Below are 18,349 nucleotides of genomic sequence, written 5' to 3' on the forward strand. Positions count from 1 at the left end.
AGTCAATACTTAGATATTTTGAAAACTGAAAAATGCAAAACCTCTGGGCAGGAGTGAAATGCATTTTAAAACACTTTTTTGATTTTAGTAGTAAAACCATGGCCTGCAATTTCAACGACAACTTACCGCCCAGCAGAAGAAAGACACAAAAAACTTCTGAAAATTTCACATCATTTTTTAGGTCGATTTAATTAAATGCTTCAGTTTTATAAAGGTATGATAGATATATGCTCCCTGAACAGGCTCTATTCGAAAATATTGAATTTGAGTAAATTCCATGCCAGTAAAAAAAAGGTTGTAAATTTGTTTATAAATCCTCGCCGTCGTGCTTGTCGTACGTGCATTTTGGGCCAAATTGAGTTAAGAACGTCATTTTGTGCAGCTCACATTGCCTCACCTTTTGACCTTCACAGATCCTCGAAATTCAATTTCAATCCTGAAATTTTCAACGATATCCGAAAATTCTGCTATCTGGTCACTCCCTGAAAATTGATGTGATTGCGACAATTGGTCAAAGGGATTTCAGGTCAGAATGCATTTGACGCACGTACAAGATAGACTACCGTAAACATTTGTAATCATAACTCGGGACTCCAGCAACCAACTTCGACCAAAATTCGGGACAATGCACATAATGGTCAGCCAAACAAAACGTGTTTGTTATTGTTTACATTGCGTGCCTTCGATTTCGTTAATTCAAGGTCAAACATTAAAACGCGTTTTTCTCGGAACGTCGAAATGGTGGGTGCGACAAGATAGTACGACGACGTCGAAATGTTATATGGAATCATGTTAAGCAACCATGCGCACCCCCTTAATTTTGATACCCTCATAGATAAACGTGGGTGCGCATGGTTGCTTGAGACAATTCCACAGCATTTATACTTGAAATTTTCAAGAGAATGATGGAAGGGGAAGAATCTCAAATCATTATACAGTCATGCCTCGGTTTTGCACTGCCCCGGTTTTGCACCGTTCAGCTGCCTCGGTTAAGCACGGCCCAGTGCTTAACTGAAGCACAGAGCTTATGGGTTATTGGCTTTAATCGTTTGAAAAATCATGCAAACATCGAACAATTATAGTGTTTTGGAATCGGGATGATGTCAGTTATCCATTGAAATTATTATTTCATGAAAATTTTCACAAAATACGTATTTATCCTGTATTTCGAAAATGCATATTTTTTCTCTAAAGAATCCAAAAAAACATTGTTTTTGCAATATGGGTATCAAAAGATCAGGTTTTTTTTCATACATTTCGGATGTAATAACAACATTTTTAGAAATTACTCCAAATTTTCACAAAACTACGTTTTTTCGAAAAAAAATACTCAAAATTTAAATTTTTGCAATATGGGTATCAAACGATCTGAATTTTTTCATACATTTCGAATGTAGTAAAAACATTTTTAGAAAATACTCAAATTTTTCACAAAACTACGTATTTCTGAAAAAATACTCAAAATTTCCGTTTTTACAATGTTGGTATAAAACGATCAGGATTTTTTCAAACATTTCGAATTAATAACAACATTTTTTGAAAAAAACTCCAAATTTTCACAAAACTACGTATTTTCGAAAAAAATAATACTCAAAATTTCCGTTTTCACAACGTGGCTATCAAACGATCAGGATTTTTCATACATTTCGAATGAAATAACAATATTTTTCGAAAATGCACTAAATTTTCACAAAACTACGTACTTTCGAAAAAATACTCAAAATTTCCGTTTTACAATGTGGGTATCAAACGATCGGGATTTTTTCATTCATTTCGAATGCAATAACATTTTTTTTGAAAATACTCACAATTTTCGCAAAACTACGTATTTTTGATAACCTTCTCAAAATTTCAGTTTTTACCATGTGGGTATCAAACAATCGGAATTTTTTCATACATTTCGAATGTTATAACAATATTTTTTGAAAATACTCAACATTTTCAGATAATCAAATCATTTTTTTCTTCAAAAATACGTAGTTTTGTGAAAATTTTGAGTATTTTCATTTTTTTTTTTTTACTTACTTTCGAAATGTATGAAAAAATCCCGATCGTTTAATATCCACATTGTAAAAACGTAAATTTTTAGTTTTTTCGAAAATACGTAGTTTTGTGAAAATTTTGACTATTTATTGTTGTTATTGTTATTACATTCGAAACTAGGGGGTGTACAAAAATAAAATAATTAACGTTAGTCAATATATTGACGTTGTTATTGATATACTGGTCAATAGATTAACGAAAATCGTGATGACCTACATTTGAACACCTTGATTTGACATTTGACAAAAGGAAACAAAAATAATTTTGGCGAATAAAATAAACAGAAATAAACCATACAGTTCGGCATTTTTTAACAGAAAAAGGCCATGTTCAGTCCCAGATTGGCCAAATTCGGTCGTAGAAAGTGAGAGCTTCCCCTGAAATGGAGCATTTGGCGTTTCGACCGGGTTTGACGAAAATCCTCCAGTAGGAGAGGTGCCCTGAAAGTAGGCGAAAGCAGAAGATTTGGTTCGAGGAGGTGGAGGCAATATCAACGGTATCATCCGTGTTTTTCGGGTTACCCTTCAATAAAAAATTGGACGGGATAAAAGAACTGTTCTGCTAGCGGCCATGACGATGATGATATTATAGTTTCCTCTTGCCTGGTTAAAAAAGGAGGCAACCTGTCGATTGTTTCCTCGCTTTCCGCTGCCTGGTTTAAGTTGGCCACATTTTGTGATCGGATTTGAAACATGTTCCACGGTCCACGTACACCCAAAGGAAAAATATATCTCAAAATCTGCAACATTGGATTTGCTGCAGAAAATGTCATATTTTATAACATTTTTTGCAGTAAGCCCGTAGATCATTTTTGCCCGCGTGTAAAAATTTCAGCGATCTGCAGTTCTCACCAACACATATAAAGCTGGCCCGTCCCCGAGCAACACTCCAAAAAGAAGCATATGTTGGTGCTCTTTCACTCGCTTTTCATCAAGCGTCCATGGCGCGGTGGTAGCGTGTCGGATCAATAAACAAGAAGTTGGTGGTTCAATCCTCGTTCTGCTAAATGTTTTTTTTTGTGAAATACAACCAAAAAGCCGTCGGTAATGTCGATAATTGTCGGTAACGGGCAAAAATGTCATACTCCTATATCGCAAAAAATGCATGAGGACAGATTTCATGCAGATTCTGATATACTTTCATGCCGCCATGCATCACAATCATGCGACTGCCAGTTGGGTGTAGGTTTGGGACCAAGATGAGTCATACTCAAGTCATACTACACTGTGGTATTAAAGGGAAAGATGTTCCACTTCCGCCACTTAGAGGATGTTACGGAAAGTCACCGGTGCCAAAGAGTTTTTGCTTAGCGCTTTGAGAGTCAGGTTATGTTATCCGTCCTCAGCCAGGGTCCTTAGAAAAGGAGGGGTCATTTTTGATTCTTAAATGGTGGAGGAAGCAACGGGACAGGATATAGCCACCGGAACTTGGTTACTTTTGCCACAGGTGGAGAAGGTGGAGGGACGTAGCGGAATCAGGAATCCGCTCCACTGTACTTTCTTTTTTAGCGTTTTCAGAAGTAAAAAGACCTGACCATTCTTGGTCGACGGAGCATTATCCGGACTGTCCGCTCTGAAGGAATGTTCAATTCCTGCCACTTATAAAAGTACCTCCGGAATTTCCATGAGCCTCCTAACCGTCAAAATGTTTTGTGTTTATGTTCGGTTTGACATTACTATTTGACAGTGGTTCAAGGAATCACAAAACCAGGTTAGGTTGCGTTAAAGTATTGACGAAATATTAATATGTTAACGAACTATTATTAGTCTATCGACCAAGTTGTCCTGCCCCTAGATTCGAAATGTATGAAAAAATCCTGATCGTTTGATACCCACTTTGTGAAAACGGAAATTTTGAGTATTTTTTTCGAAAATACGTAGTTTTGTGAAATTTTTGAATGTTTTCAAAAAAAATTATTATTACAATCGAAATGTTTGAAAAAATCCCGATCGTTTGATAACCACGTTGTAAAAACGGAAATTTTGAGTATTTTATTCGAAAATACGCAGTTTTGTGAAAATTTTGAGTATTTTATAAAAATGTTGTCATTACATTCGAAATGTATGAAAAAATCCCGATCGTTTGATACCCATATTGCAATAACAATATATTTTTGATTTCTTTAGAGAAAAAAATGCATTTTCGAAATACAGGAAAAATACGTGATTTTGTGAAAACTTTCATGAAATAATAATTTTAATGGATAGCTGATAGCTCCCGATTCCAAAACACTATATTTTTTTGATGTTTGCATGATTACGATGATTAAAGCCAATGTCTCCCATATAGCAAAAATCCCATAAGCTCTATGCCTCGGTTATGCACGCCTCAGTTTTGCATCCCCCATAACCGAGGCATGACTGTAACTAATTTCAAGATTATTCAGGTGAACACCAAAAATGCGACCGAAAATTAAAGTACTCGAATAAGGCTCTTACCTGCTTTATTCATATGTTTGTGTACAGGACGCCGAATTATTATATCAGTTTCTGGCGTAAAAAGAATTTTGCAGCCCAAAATCAGTTATTAAAATGAAAATTTTTGTTTCAAATTTTCTTCACCTGATTTGTGAGCATCTACAAAAACCAAGATTGTTTATTTTTTACTGTTTGGTCTGACAGTCTTGATCTGACAGCTCCCTCTTGGAAATTTTCAATTTTATTCATTGGCAGGCAGCCCACTAAAATTCAATTGTTTCATTTTTTTCAATCCAATTCAATTAGTGTTTTTATTAGAATTTAGCAGTTCTGTTCTAGGATGTTACATTTGCAATTCAGAGATTTAGAGATTCTTTCAACTGAGATCAATTCATAAGCCTTTTCAGGGACGTTTAGGTTTTGTTAGCTAAGTGCTCTTTTAGGGAAAATAAATTTAGAGAGTTCTTTCAATTTTAGCATGTTCAGGGAGGTCACATTTATTATACCTTAACAAAACTGCATCGTTTACTGACATCAACTTCAAAAATGTTGTGTTGTTTATGAGTAAATACAGTTGTTATAACAAATGAGATTAAAAAATTGTATGTTTAATTTGTGTGTAACTTTATCCTTATCAACCTCATAAAACCTTGCCAACTACACAAAAAATTCTTCACGATAGATTTTTTTCGTAATTTTTACTTATCTAGGCAGTAGAATTATAAAGAGACTTGTATGGAAAAACTAATGATGCATAATGTATTTTGGTGGAGAGAATGTATTGACATTAATCATAAAAATACAAAGAACAAAAGCAACACTCAAATGCCGTCATCAGGGGTGCCATGGGGTCTGGGGTGGTGGGACTGGGTCATACAAAAATGCTGAAGTTTGTACACCCAATCTCACCCCCAAACTCAATGTCATCCCTGAATACGATCAATAAATAAAATTATTATGTCATGAATTCTTGAAATTTTGCTCATAGATTTTTTCCCGAATTCTTATTTTTTTGTGATGTTGTTCGTAATGCGGATAAAATTATTTTTTGAGCATGCATGTAATGATAGTCAATAGGGGAGAGTGGGGAGACTTGATCCCCGGGGACACTTGATCCCAAGCCTGTATCTCGTCAGCATGGGGGTAAAACATTTAGCTTTGTTCTAGAAAGTTGCGCGAAATTGACTAAAACTCATTATAGAAAACAAAGAAAAAAATTAAAAAATGTATAGATTGAGTTACACACATTTTTCTAAAAAGTGCTGCAAAAAACTTCCAAGAGATCTTTTTTCTTTGTTTCGATAAGTCTGGAAAACACTCAAAAATTATTCAAAAAAATATTTTTTATACATGAATTGTTTGATAAACATATCAACTCCAAAACCCTTACGCATTTGACGTTAAATTTATCGTCATACTATTTTTACAATCAATTGTTTAAAAAAATGCGTTTAGGGAGACTAGATCCCTGCATTTTTACAGTCACTGAAATCAGCCTCAAGATTAAATAATTGGGCTGGGTTTTCGTACATAGTTTCCTTTAGTATAGTTGTACTTAACTTACTGCAGTTTGAATCATTTTTCAAAAGTTTTGTAAACAAAAATTACCAGCTTTTGTAAACATGCTCAATTTTGGTCTAAAAAAGAATATTTCTAGTTTTTGAATATTTTGCATGCTAAACTTGTTATATTTTGAACACAAACGTACAGGTTTAATGTGAAATTGCTGTAACTTATAAAAAATTAAAAGTTGGGATGAATAAGAAACATTTTGCTTAAGATTTTTTCGAAATGATGAAAGGGGGATCAAATTACCCCCAACATTTTGAAAATGCCGGTTTAAAATATTTTTTTAAAACACTTGGCATGAATCGAAGAGTTTATCTGGGGAAATACCCTTATCAGCCAAACATAGTTGAATGTTTAAGCTTTCAATTCACGCAAAAAGTTCATAGTTTTGTGAGAAATTGACAGAGTTTTGTGCGATACAAAAAAAGGGGATCAAGTCTCCCCACTCTCCCCTATATTCTGAAATTTCAGAAATATATCTTGCTAAACAATTATCCAGGACGCTTCGTAAGATGCAATTTATTGTGGTTATTTATTATTATTCTGACCTCTCAATCTCCTTATAAATTTTGCAGAATTTTAACGACTCCCGAAAGTACCAAACACAGTCTATCTCATATCGCAATCGCTCTCTGCATACTCAATGAAATTTAACGTCCACTTATCAACTCGAATTTGCACACTTTTACAAATCGGTGAGCTGTGGTCCAAACTGTTTTTGATATAAATTTCTTAAGCGATAAGGATTATCTTAAAATCATTACAAGTCGTACGTTAGATCCCAAAAGAATCAATTGACCAGCTCTTACCGAGAAGATCAAGCCCCCATACTCTTCAGCGACCACCCAACAGTAGCAGTATTGATACAGACTGCTTCGTTGTATTACACCATGTACATCTACAAACAACTCAAGAAACCGGCTTTCGCGTATGTACACAAAACATCACCAGTTCTGCCTGACTATCGGGCTCATTGGTCACCGTACCGTTAGCCGGTCAAGTCGTGTTCTTCTACGTTGTCCATCCAGCGAATCAACAACAATGACTCAGCACAGTAAGTCAGATCTTGTGTTGGGCAGTCGAATCTTGCTATCAATTTGAACCGCTTGTTTCCATGCAGAGTGCTACTGCGGACCGGGTTACGCGACCCCGCTGGATGCTGTACGGGATGGCCCGCGGGAGAAGCTGCTGTACGTGGTTACGGTGCAGCCGAAGTTGGACGAACCCCACGGAGACTACCTCTCGACGGTCGATGTGGACCCCGACAGTCCGACGTTTTGCCAGGTTGATTGATTGTTGGGTTGATAAGAGGTTTTTTTTTGGAGCTGATATGGTTGCTTACAGGTCATCCACCGTACGTATACGAATAGCACCGGGAACGAGATGCACCATAGCGGGTGGAATACCTGCTCGAGTTGTCACTTTGTGGAAGAGAAGGGAAAGGCGCCGCAACGGGATCGGCTGATCTTGCCGTGTTTGAACTCGGACCGGATCTTTATCGTGGACGTTGGAAGTGATCCAAGGGCGCCGAAAATGGCCAAGGTCATTGAGGGAGACGTGCTGAAGAAGGCGAACGTGACGGCTCCGCATACGACCCACTGCTTGCCCAACGGGAACGTAATGATCTCGACGATGGGTGATGCCGAGGGTAATGCAAAAGGCGAGTTTATCGAGTTTGACAAAAACTTTGAGTTTGTTGGGACGTGGACGAAGGGGGAGACTGCCCTGTGTGGGTATGACTACTGGTATCAACCGCTGTTCAACGTGATGGTAGCCTCGGAGTGGGGTGCGCCGAAATTGTTCCGCCGTGGCTGGCGTGACTCCGATCTGGACGATCCTACCCAGTACGGGCGGCGTCTCAACTTTTACAAGTGGAACGAGCGAGAGTTGTTCCAGACGATTGATTTGGGTGATGAAGGAGTTTGTCCTTTGGAGATTCGATTCCTGCACAACCCGAAAGAGAACCAAGGGTACGTTGGATCTACGCTGTACTCCAAGGTTTACCGGTTCTACAAAGACGAAAAGTCCGACAAATATCTAACGGAAAAAGTGATTGATTGCCCGGCCAAGAAGGTCACCGGCGCCGGCAGTGAATACATCAACGGCATGATGACCGACATCCTAATCTCCCTGGATGACCGTTTCAGCTACTTCTCCAACTGGATGCACGGCGATGTCCGCCAGTACGATATAACCGATCGCTCCAACCCCAAACTAACCGGCCAGGTGTGGTTGGGCGGGGCCATCCTGAGCGATTCCTCCGTAAAAGTCATTGAGGACAAAGAGCTCACCAAACAGCCAGATCCAACTTTCATTAAGGGACGACGACTGCTGGGAGGACCGCAAATGTTGCAACTGTCACTCGACGGAAAGCGCCTGTACGTGTCCTCAAGTTTGTTCTCCCCCTGGGACAAGCAGTTCTACCCGGAGATGGTCAAAGCGGGCGGCACCATCGTACAAATTGATATCGACACGGTCAACGGCGGAATGACACTCAACGAGAACTTTCTGGTCGATTTCGCCAACGAACCGTACGGGCCATCCCTGCCCCACGAAATGAGGTAAGAAGTCCTAAGTAATTAATCTGATTGATTGCAACATTGAAAGCGTATTAAACTTCTCCCTTACTTCCTTCCTTCCTTCTTCTTCAAATAGGTACCCGGGTGGCGATTGCACTTCCGACATCTGGATCGTAAACGAATAATTCAAACCTCGGGAGAAAGTGCCAGGCTATCGCGTTACATTCCAAGAGTGCAAGTGCAAGAACGTGATTAAGCCCAGCACAGCAAATAAAAATCCCATTCCCGTTCCGAAAGATTGCGAAACCACCAGAGTATCACCACTTGCATTAGCAGAGATTGGAGCGGCAGTGAAATGGAAGCGATTAGGGTGATGTTACGCAAGTTTGAATTATAATGTATTTTATGTCGAAAAAATAAAGAGAAAATTGTTTCGTTTGTACATATCTCACTGACTGGCCTCCTCAAAACTCACACTTTACGTTGTGTGTGTGTGTGTGTGGTCCAATCCAATACCCGCTAACCGGTAGCGAAATTATGGGAAAGTATAGTTTGTATCAGACTTTGTATATGCTGAATGCTGATACAACTTATCTCAGTCCCGGGTATTAGGTGGTGATAGCCCTCGCGCTGCTTCCAACGACCCGTTTCAGAATGACAGAGCTCCTTGCGGTCCAATTCCGAGGTCGCTGGGCATTGTTCGGCCCCGCCTAAACATAGAACTCGATCTATATTTAGACTTCCAATCCCCGCAGGCAAATCAGGGATCAGCGCGTATTTAATATGAGAAGATGTTTCAACACTACGGATCAATTCACTACTAGAGTGTAAACCTTCTGATGGCCGACTGCTTAGCGTCTCAGACCACCAATCCAAAGGTGTGAGTTCGAATACCACCTGATTTATTTTCGTTTTTGTTCATATTCAAAGTTCAAATTCATGATTCCAAATTTCAAAGGTACCGACCGGGATTTGATCCCTGAACCTTCTGCTTGTGAGACAGAACCCGTAACCATTAAGCCACGGAGCCGGTAGTCTCAAAACTCACACTTTACGTTCTTACTAAAATGACAGAACTTATAAGCTAAGAACAAAGTTGTCCGTCCTGTATCAGGGACAATAAACGAATGCGTCGATCCATGCTTACAATGCTGCCAGAAGAAACCGAAATTGTAAAACAGTTCACTCTATCAAATTTTTCGGAGTGGAAAAATCTCTTCGCACTCCTCGGTAAAATTGTTCCAACGAAAACTCAAATATTTGGCGGTCCTATTTCGATAAAATTTTCTAATTTCAACTATTTAAACAACTTGTAACCGATGGCAGTTCCTGACCCAATCGTTACTGTGACTCTGTTTGTATCGCGTTAAATAACATGCAGGAATATACTTGAGTTATTGGGTGGAGCTTCACTACTCCCACTGGCTAGGGCAAACAAAAGCCAAGACACCCTAGCAGTACGCAGCCAGTTCCATACCCCCACGATTGCTACCCCACAAGAAGGAGTCTACAAAGGAAACCGACGTTGGTAACTGTTTGGTAGCCGATTGGTAGCAAGGATTGACAGAAGTCTGGTTGGCGGCAATACCGTAGATGACTTGCGAAGTCAAGAACCGGGAATCGGTCTATTTGCCCGAAGGACCCGTAACCAGACAGACCGGCCCAGAAGTCTGTCGGCCAGCAGGTAATTGCGCCGTAAAACCAAGTGTGACCCAGTACCAATGTGTCCTGTGAAAAGGACCCCTCAATGTTTGACCCTTAGTGTCATCCTTGGCCGACGGAGTGCCGTCGGAGCCGGACGTTTCGGACGCTTCCGTGATGTCCCTGTGGAACCCAACAACCTTGATGTGTCCACGTCCTTGGTGCTCGATTACGGGCAATGTTCCGGCCAACCGTCAACACCAGCCGAAGTCCCAATCCGTCACCATATTGGGAGAAGCACAGGACGTTCGGACGGGTCCACCAGAAGGCGCGCACATCAACTGCTACCGAGTTCCAGGATCGGGAACCGTGATCCGTATAAGCGGCCGAAGGTCGCGTAACCGTCATCCGGAGGAGATTGCTGCAAGGAGGAGAAGCTGGGAGATCGTCGAGCTGCAGGGGCCCCAAGAAACCAGAAGGAATAGGTCAGATAGACAACAAGAAAGTGGGAAAATTGAGGTTAGGAAAGGTGAAGGAAGTAAAAGTGTGCACAAAAGATAATAAAAGTGGTGTTTCGTTTGGTAGCTCAAGTGTTTTTCCTGTGTCCGATTAGTCTAGTGTGGATAAGCGTGTCGACCTTGAGGTGTTTTTGTACACTGAAAAAAACCAATTCTCGAAATCGTGAATTAAATTCACGAATGCGAGAACCACGAAGGAATATATTCACGTTTATGGTGCAAATGCACCATACTCATGAATAAATTCCTTCGTGGTTCTCACATTCGTGAACTTAATTCACGGTTACGAGAATTGATTTTTTTCTGTGTAGAGTCCCTGCATCGAGGAAGGTCTCGGCTGAACCAGTAGTTACAAACTTATTCAACCAAAAATGAATGAAAACGCTTTGAGAAACAATAATGGGACGTCAAAGTTGTGTTATTTCAACAATAGGTGCCCGTTGAAATTACATGCTGTTCCCCGTCTGCTTATATAGTTCTGGATTCAAAATTCGAAAATCTAAAATGTTATTACCCAAAAACACTATTTCTTTCAAGCAGAATATGTTTTAATGTTTTATTAAAGTTTGTTCAAACTTGAAACATTTTATTTTGCCAAATATTTAAAAAAAAATATTGAAAATAAATAAACTTAGTTAAAGAAACAGTTAATTGCTTTTTTTTCAAATGAAACATTAAAAAAAGCCTTACGAATGATCAATTAAATTGTAATTAATTCAATTTGCTCACTTTTAGTCTGAAATTTTTAAGAAACGCAGTGACTGTCAAAGTCATTCCGGGTTTCAACTTTCAACGAAACTAACACCATTGAAAAACAAAATTGCAACACCGTAAATGGAAATTGCGTGGCCTACCCATGAGATTAGTTATACCAGATGAATAACATTTGAAAAATTAAATAAAATCCTGTCAATGTCACCCTTTTTTACGTTACGCAATACATGGAATGTTTTCATTTTGGCAAATTATGATTTAGAAAAAAACGGTAATTTTTAAAAGTTTTGTCAAATCCTACTATGTATAATAATTTCTAAGGTAAAATGTTTGGTTCCTTTTTTTAGTTTTCAAGTTAGTGCCCATCCTTGTTCATTTTTTCAGCTATTTGTAAATTCGATTTGCGAAAACGTAGAGGAATTCAATACATTGCCTTATCATGCACCTTCGTTATGCAATACCATTTACTACGATTAGATTAAACAAAAAATATTTCTAAAGCGGGTTGCAATTGCAGCTGCACCAGTAATGTGTTGAACTTCAACCGAATTCGTTGTACCATAATGGCGGATATAGGTTCATTTGTGTTTTTGCACCAGGAAACGACAGGATTGTCAGGCGATTTTGGGACTATAAATGTTACGGAACTTTCGTTGATTGCTTGTTCGAAACTGCATTTTCTGAACACAACAGATGGAAATATTCCGAGAGTGCTACACAAGCTTACATTTTGCTTTAATCCTCAAGGGTCCATCTCAACGATAGCATCACAGATATCAGGAGGTTCATTAATTCAATTAATATTTGGATGATATGATTTCTTGAAATACAATTCTTTTTTTCAGGATTGTACAATAATCTTCTTGAAAGGGAAAGCAAATTCGACTACGAGACTGGTAACGTACCCTATTACTAAATTAATGTTTCATTCTTATCCAACTTAATAAATTTACAGCCCAGTCAATATTGCTGTTTCTGAAACGACTGCAACCCCCGCTCTGCCTGGTGGCGCACAACGGAATCAGATTTGATTTTGGCCTTTTGAAAAATAAGCTCAAAGTTTTGGAAATTATGCTGCCTGTTGAGACGTACTGCATCGATACACTGACATTTTTCAGAAATGTTGAAAATATCCCCAATCCATCACTTGGGTACTTCCGGCTGGTCAGTATTTATGAGCGCTATTTTCACGTTCCTCTCGAAATAAACGCTGAAGAAAAGGCGAAAGCTTTGCTGAAATGTGTGATTAGGTATGGACCTATGTTTGTCCAGCACGCTGAAATGAAATGTGTTGAATTCAATGAAATCTAAGCAACAACATTGAATTTTAGAAATTCACGTGAACTCTGAAGTAAATAAAGTTGATTTGAGTAACGGCCTATCTACAATCACTTAGCTTAGCAATGATAAGTAAAGTAAATTACAATCAACTTAGACACTAAAAAAAGCAAATCTTTCCCTGTTCCAGAGGGGAACACCCGTGAAGAGTATCGGGGCCGGCATTCACAAAGCAGATTCAGTGACAGTTTATTATTCAACTTAATGTTAACATATTAAGGTTAATGTTAACATTCCATAGGTTGTCTTCCTAAGGTGTCTTGATAAGGTCCAGTTTGTGACGATACACTACTTTCCCTTTACTAAGCAATCGAATCCAGAAGAAAAACGATCACCAGTTGTGTTGGTCCGAGCCGGGGTTTGAACCCCGATCTACCGCTTACGAGGTGGAAGCGTTACCACTAGGCTACGTCGCTCGGTCAACTTAGAAACTTGCTGGGCTGATATAAGTTGCTACGCAGGTGTTTGTTTACCTTTGACATAGAAACGCCAACGTCCCGTATGTTTTAAAAATTTCCAAACCATAAGTCAAGGATCTGATTTGATTACTTTTCCATTGTAGAAGATCAGATTCATTTCCACTGATTCAAATTCCTAAGCTAAGTGCAATTTTCTAAGTAAAGTGATTGTAGATAGACCTTAAACTTTCCTAGTGTATTTCTAATGACAATCACATTCCCTTAAGCCTGATCTACAATGGCAAATCGCAAAATGTTGCTTCTGTCACTTTTGCCCCTGATTACTTTGTTACATGGATCGAAGCAACCGATGGTCGATACTCAACTGACTAGATGAGTTAGATGAATTTTCATCAGTTTCTAATAAATTTTTATCAGGTTTACATTTTTACACATTTTTTAGGTAAAATTACTCAAAAAAGTGTTAATATTCCTCCAACCAAATTTTCAACCTTCCAAAACCAAATAAATAAAATGTTTTTAGTTTTAACATAAAAGTTTCTAATATTAGTTAAACACAAAATCAGATACCTTAACGAAAACTTCCCCAGCTGATGCAGAAATTTCCACCAACCGATGGAACTTTCCGGTTAGCACGGGGCGGACAAGACAAGACAAACTTTGATAGGCAAGAGAAATATTACAATTTCAATTTCCTGTGGTCGAAAATTTTTGCACCGCTCCACATCCCAAAAGCGCAAGCTAAGGCAACCCATCGCTTGTTCCGAAAAAGATCGTTCCGTTCCGTCTTCCGTGGCTCCTGGAAAGGCAGGAAATGGTCACACTAAATCATAAATCGGATCGAAAAACTTTTCGCTCAAATCTTGCTGACGGCTAGAGCTTTCGTGTTTGCTCATCCGCCGGAGGGGCTAGGGGAGGTGGGGAGGATTCTGTGTTGCCTTCGGATGGGCAACGGTGCGAGATAATGCTCGGTTCCCGGCCACTGACGGCCACCAAGACGGCAGACTGAAACAACCCGGACTAGAAGAAACTGAATATTTAACTTGAGTTCTGGGCTAAAGAAAACAAAACTGAGGGATTTTCTCTTAGCACAGTAAAAACAATGTTTGCATAATAAAATTAGAAATAAAAAAAAGGTAAAAAAGCATATATAATTGATTAAAATATTAAACAAATAAAAAAAATCAAATAGAAATAATTGAGAGTTGAGAAACAAATTTAGAGATTTTTCAAACAAAATCAAACTTTTAGAAAGTGCCCCGAAAATCTCAACTTCCGTGTAAAAACACGTGGCCACACCGAGCGAGAGAAATACGAAGGTATTTAATTCATCAGCAGAACCAAAGTTTCCGGACAAGAAGACTTGACTGACTCTGATTTTCGCCCTCCCGCGCCAGCAGCAGCGTTGTAAAAAGTATTTCCTAATTGAAACTTTATGGCGAGACGCTTCGCTGGCGTTTTCTTTTTAACGTGGCAAGATTAATGCTTTCGTGTTAAGGTACCTCCATACTTAATGCTTTACGCGCTAACGCTGCCCGCGGCTGGGCGGGACTTTCACTGTGCGCTTTTAAGCTGATGACTTGATGAGTAAGTGAAAGCGGTGAGTGCAGAACTGAAGGCGTTTATTGAGGGTAGAGAGCAATATTTTTAAAGGAGTTTGTTTTCTTTTCGTATACTAATAAATTCATTGGTAGACAAGTTAATTTTTAATAACATTAAAATTTCTGGAAAAAAATCAATGAGAAATTAACAAAAAAAACTCTTTTTTTTTGTTATTATTCAACTGTTGCTAGAAAAGTGAAGGCGGGGTAAGACCTGGATAACCAGATCGGAACAGAAAAAATCTGGCAGAACAATTTGAAAAAATCTGGCTAGCCACAATCCTCAAAGAAATCCTCAAAATTGTGGTATTCAAATTTCAAGGCTGGTTTTCGAAATTTTGAAACCATGTTTATTATAAATCATTACAGTTACGCTACTTATCAAAGATTTGCTAAATATGGACTTTTTTGTCATTGTTGAATTTCGAGACCATAGAACCAAAATTCAAAAAAAAAAGGTTAAAAATTGTTAAAATCTTAATAATGTAAGTATTCTGACTAGTTTCAATCGATTTCAAAAGATTATTTAATGCAAATTTAAATGTACCGTCATCGGGGGTGACATTGGGTCTGGGGGGTGAGATAGGGTCATAAAAAAAATTTCCCATATCCCAGGAAATTTGGAAATTTTCCGGGAATTCAAAATTGAAATTTTTACGTTTCAATTCCATTAACTGTTCAGTTCTTATAAAAAAGAATTAATAAAATGATCAGAAAATTTTTAATAAGGCGTCAACCATAAAGTATGTCACGCAAAAATCGGTCAAAATTAACCCCTCCTTCCCTTATGTCACACTTTGTCACGCAAGGTTGAACCCCCCCCCCCCTCAAAAAGCACGTCATATTTTGCCAGACCCCCCCCCCCCCTTGTTTTCAATGGGATTTTTTATACATGTTATTTCTTTAAACTCTCATAATTTTGGTATTTTTGCCAATTTTAAATTGGAAAAACAATAATAAGTTGTCTAATTATCATTTTTTAGAATAAAAATTGCGATATAAACAGTTTTGTTTCTTTTAAAAATTAGAAGACCTGGTATAACATGCAAGTGTTAAAAAATCTTGAAAACAGTTTTTCACAGCTTTGTATCTAATAAGTTCAAACCATTTATAGCAGTTTTCTTATGAAAGCAACTCTCTACGAATTCGACCATTTTTATTGTTTGTATTTTTTGATTTGGCTCAAACTTTGTGTCATTCGTTCACCCATACAAGTCTCCATACAATTTTGGCAGCTGTCCATACAAAAATGGTACGAACATATTCAAATAGCTTTAACTGTTGAGTGAATTTTCTGATCAATCTGATCAAGACATCAAGTCTTTGGCAAAGTTTTAGGTATTGTTATTATTAGGTATATACAAAAACTCAATTTCCTAAAATACGTATTTTTTTGATTTTCGAGATTTTTTGATATGTTTTAGGGGACAAAAATCCGCAACTTTTGAGCCATAGAGAAACATGGTCAAAACATCTGACGCCGAGTTATGAATTTTTGGAAAAATAGTGATTTCTGAAAAAATCTAAATTATTTGCAAAAACATATTTGACGTTATTTTTTAATGTAAAATTGAATTTCCAATCGAAAAGTACAACACAGATGTTTTGATAAAGGGCTCTGTTTTCAAGATAAAGCCACCATAAGTTTGATTTTGCATTTTTCGAATTTTAAAAATAGTTACCATGAGTGACCATTTCTAAAAATATTTTATTTGAAAAGTTCAGAAAATTTGCTATAAAACTGTCTAAGAGACATTGAAGATTGGACCTTGGGTTGCTGAGATACAGCCGCTTTAAGAAAAAGAAACAGGAAAATTGAAGTTTTTTAAGTCTCACCAAAACAACCCACCATTTTCTAATGTCGATATCTCAGCAACTAATCGTCCGATTTTCAATGTTAATGCATGAAACATTCGTGAAATTTCCCGATCCCTTCGAAAAAAATATTTTGATTTTTTTTAAATCCAAACTAACATATGTCGCATGAAAGGACTTTTCCTATACTCACTACACTTCCTCCGGTCTCCGGTAACCGGTTCCGGAGTGGTCCGATAGGGTCAAAGGACAACGGCATGATAATAGCTGATTAATGAGTTTCATTTCACTAAATTTGATAAGCAACATGTCGACTTTTGAACATCACAATCATCGGAACCATTTGCGTGGTACCATGGAATCGGTTCCGGAGTGGCCACAGATGCCCTGATCTGACCCAAGGTAGTCAGTGTACCTATGTACTGCAAACAACGTTTCATAACATTGCAATTGGCTCAAATGTCGATTGAATGACAAAAGCTTTAAAAAAACATGCTTGACGGATGTTCCGGGTTGCCGGAACCGGTGGTAACTTTGGACAAATAACCTCACCGGGAACTCATAGTCACAGTTAATGCCCGTAAAATGCAACTGGAAGTAACCCGCTAGATGTTACCGTTTGGGAGATACAGGCCCTCAAAGTCTGGGCCTCAGAAGGATTAACGCGTTGATTAACGACGTTAATTAACGTGCTCCGTTCACGTTCTCGTTAAGATCAACGTAGGCTCCGTTCGCGTTCACGTTAATTTTAACGATTAACGGGCGCGTTAACGTTAATTAACGTTTAACAGCACTGATGCAATCATAATAAACTAGCGATACATATTAGTCTTTCATTTTTTACATGCAGTTAAGCTATTAATTGATCTTCACACTTATTTTAACCATTAGAGTTACTGTTATATACAATTTTGATGCAAATTATTAATCAAAGCCAAGATCATAACAATTTTCAATAAATTTAAAATTTCCCGGGAATTCCCGGGATTTCCCAGGAAATTTGATGCTTTAGTTTAGAGGGTTGCTTGTATTTGAGCAGTTGTCTACGAAATCGGCCTTTTTTATTAATTTTAATTTTTGTATTTTTGAATCCGGCTGAAACTTTTTTGATGAATTCTGTATGCCCAAAGAAGCCATTTTGCGTCATTAGTTTGTCCATATAATTTTACATACAAATACAAAAATCTGTATCTTTTGAAGGAATATTTTGATCGATTTGGTGTCTTCGGCATAGTTGTAGATATGATTAAGGATTTCAATGAAAAAAAATGCTACACGGTAAAAAATGGTAATTTTTTATTTCAGTTTTTGTCGCTAAACTTGATTTGCAAAAAAAAAACACAATTTTTAATTTTTTTTTTTTCATTTTCTAATATGTGTTAGAGGACAAAAATGCCAACTTTTCAAAAATTTCCAGAATGGACAAAAAATCTTCGACCAAGTTATGAATTTTTGAATCATTACTAATTTTTCAATACTTTCAAAAAAATTAAATCAATGGTAGTGCGTCCATCCCGGAAATTCCTGGGACAAAAATCCCGGGAATTTCCCTAAAACGGGAATTCCCGAATCCCGGGATTTTTGATATTTTGTCCCAGGAATTCCCGAAATTGAAAAAAAAAAACATTTTTTGGTCTGGAAACTCAGGTTTGGTTGTGGGAATAGATGAACAGTTGAATACTTAGTAATCGATAACAATTTTAAAGCATACGCAAATTTGTAGTCGGCATATATCAACATTTATTTGGCTTATAA

General features: G+C 37.8%; 2 protein-coding genes and 1 long non-coding RNA gene across 3 annotated transcripts; 2 read left to right on the forward strand and 1 right to left on the reverse strand.

Moving 5' to 3' along the window:
• Positions 1–2,360: 2,360 nt before the first annotated feature.
• LOC119767813 lies at positions 2,361–2,634 on the reverse strand. The gene is made up of 2 exons (XR_005277725.1): positions 2,565–2,634; positions 2,361–2,483 (listed from the first exon to the last, which is right to left on the reverse strand). It is a non-coding gene; the product is annotated as an uncharacterized LOC119767813 (long non-coding RNA).
• A 4,337-nt stretch (positions 2,635–6,971) lies between these two features.
• On the forward strand, positions 6,972–8,994 carry LOC6046814 (methanethiol oxidase). Its single transcript, XM_001863914.2, has 4 exons — positions 6,972–7,083; positions 7,150–7,313; positions 7,374–8,590; positions 8,685–8,994. The coding sequence occupies exons 1-4, from the start codon at positions 7,071–7,073 to the stop codon at positions 8,731–8,733; spliced, it is 1,443 nt and encodes a 480-aa protein (XP_001863949.2). The 5' UTR covers positions 6,972–7,070; the 3' UTR covers positions 8,734–8,994.
• A 2,960-nt stretch (positions 8,995–11,954) lies between these two features.
• On the forward strand, positions 11,955–12,877 carry LOC119767190 (three prime repair exonuclease 2-like). The gene is made up of 3 exons (XM_038255175.1): positions 11,955–12,204; positions 12,267–12,317; positions 12,377–12,877. Exons 1-3 carry the CDS (start codon positions 11,985–11,987, stop codon positions 12,730–12,732), a joined length of 627 nt encoding a protein of 208 aa, XP_038111103.1. The 5' UTR covers positions 11,955–11,984; the 3' UTR covers positions 12,733–12,877.
• Positions 12,878–18,349: the final 5,472 nt, after the last annotated feature.

Source organism: Culex quinquefasciatus, chromosome 2, assembly GCF_015732765.1.
Source record: "Culex quinquefasciatus strain JHB chromosome 2, VPISU_Cqui_1.0_pri_paternal, whole genome shotgun sequence".
NCBI lineage: Eukaryota > Metazoa > Arthropoda > Insecta > Diptera > Culicidae > Culex > Culex quinquefasciatus.

Excerpts from the sequence above, each read along its gene's own strand:
- LOC119767190 (XM_038255175.1), top strand. The coding sequence starts at position 11,985 with ATGGCGGATATAGGTTCATTTGTGTTTTTGCACCAGGAAACGACAGGA. Across the intron at positions 12,205-12,266 it reads AGCATCACAGATATCAGGAG|GATTGTACAATAATCTTCTT; the intron begins GTTCATTAATTC and ends TCTTTTTTTCAG. Across the intron at positions 12,318-12,376 it reads CAAATTCGACTACGAGACTG|CCCAGTCAATATTGCTGTTT; the intron begins GTAACGTACCCT and ends ATAAATTTACAG.
- LOC6046814 (XM_001863914.2), top strand. Across the intron at positions 7,314-7,373 it reads ACAGTCCGACGTTTTGCCAG|GTCATCCACCGTACGTATAC; the intron begins GTTGATTGATTG and ends GGTTGCTTACAG. Across the intron at positions 8,591-8,684 it reads TCCCTGCCCCACGAAATGAG|GTACCCGGGTGGCGATTGCA; the intron begins GTAAGAAGTCCT and ends TTCTTCAAATAG.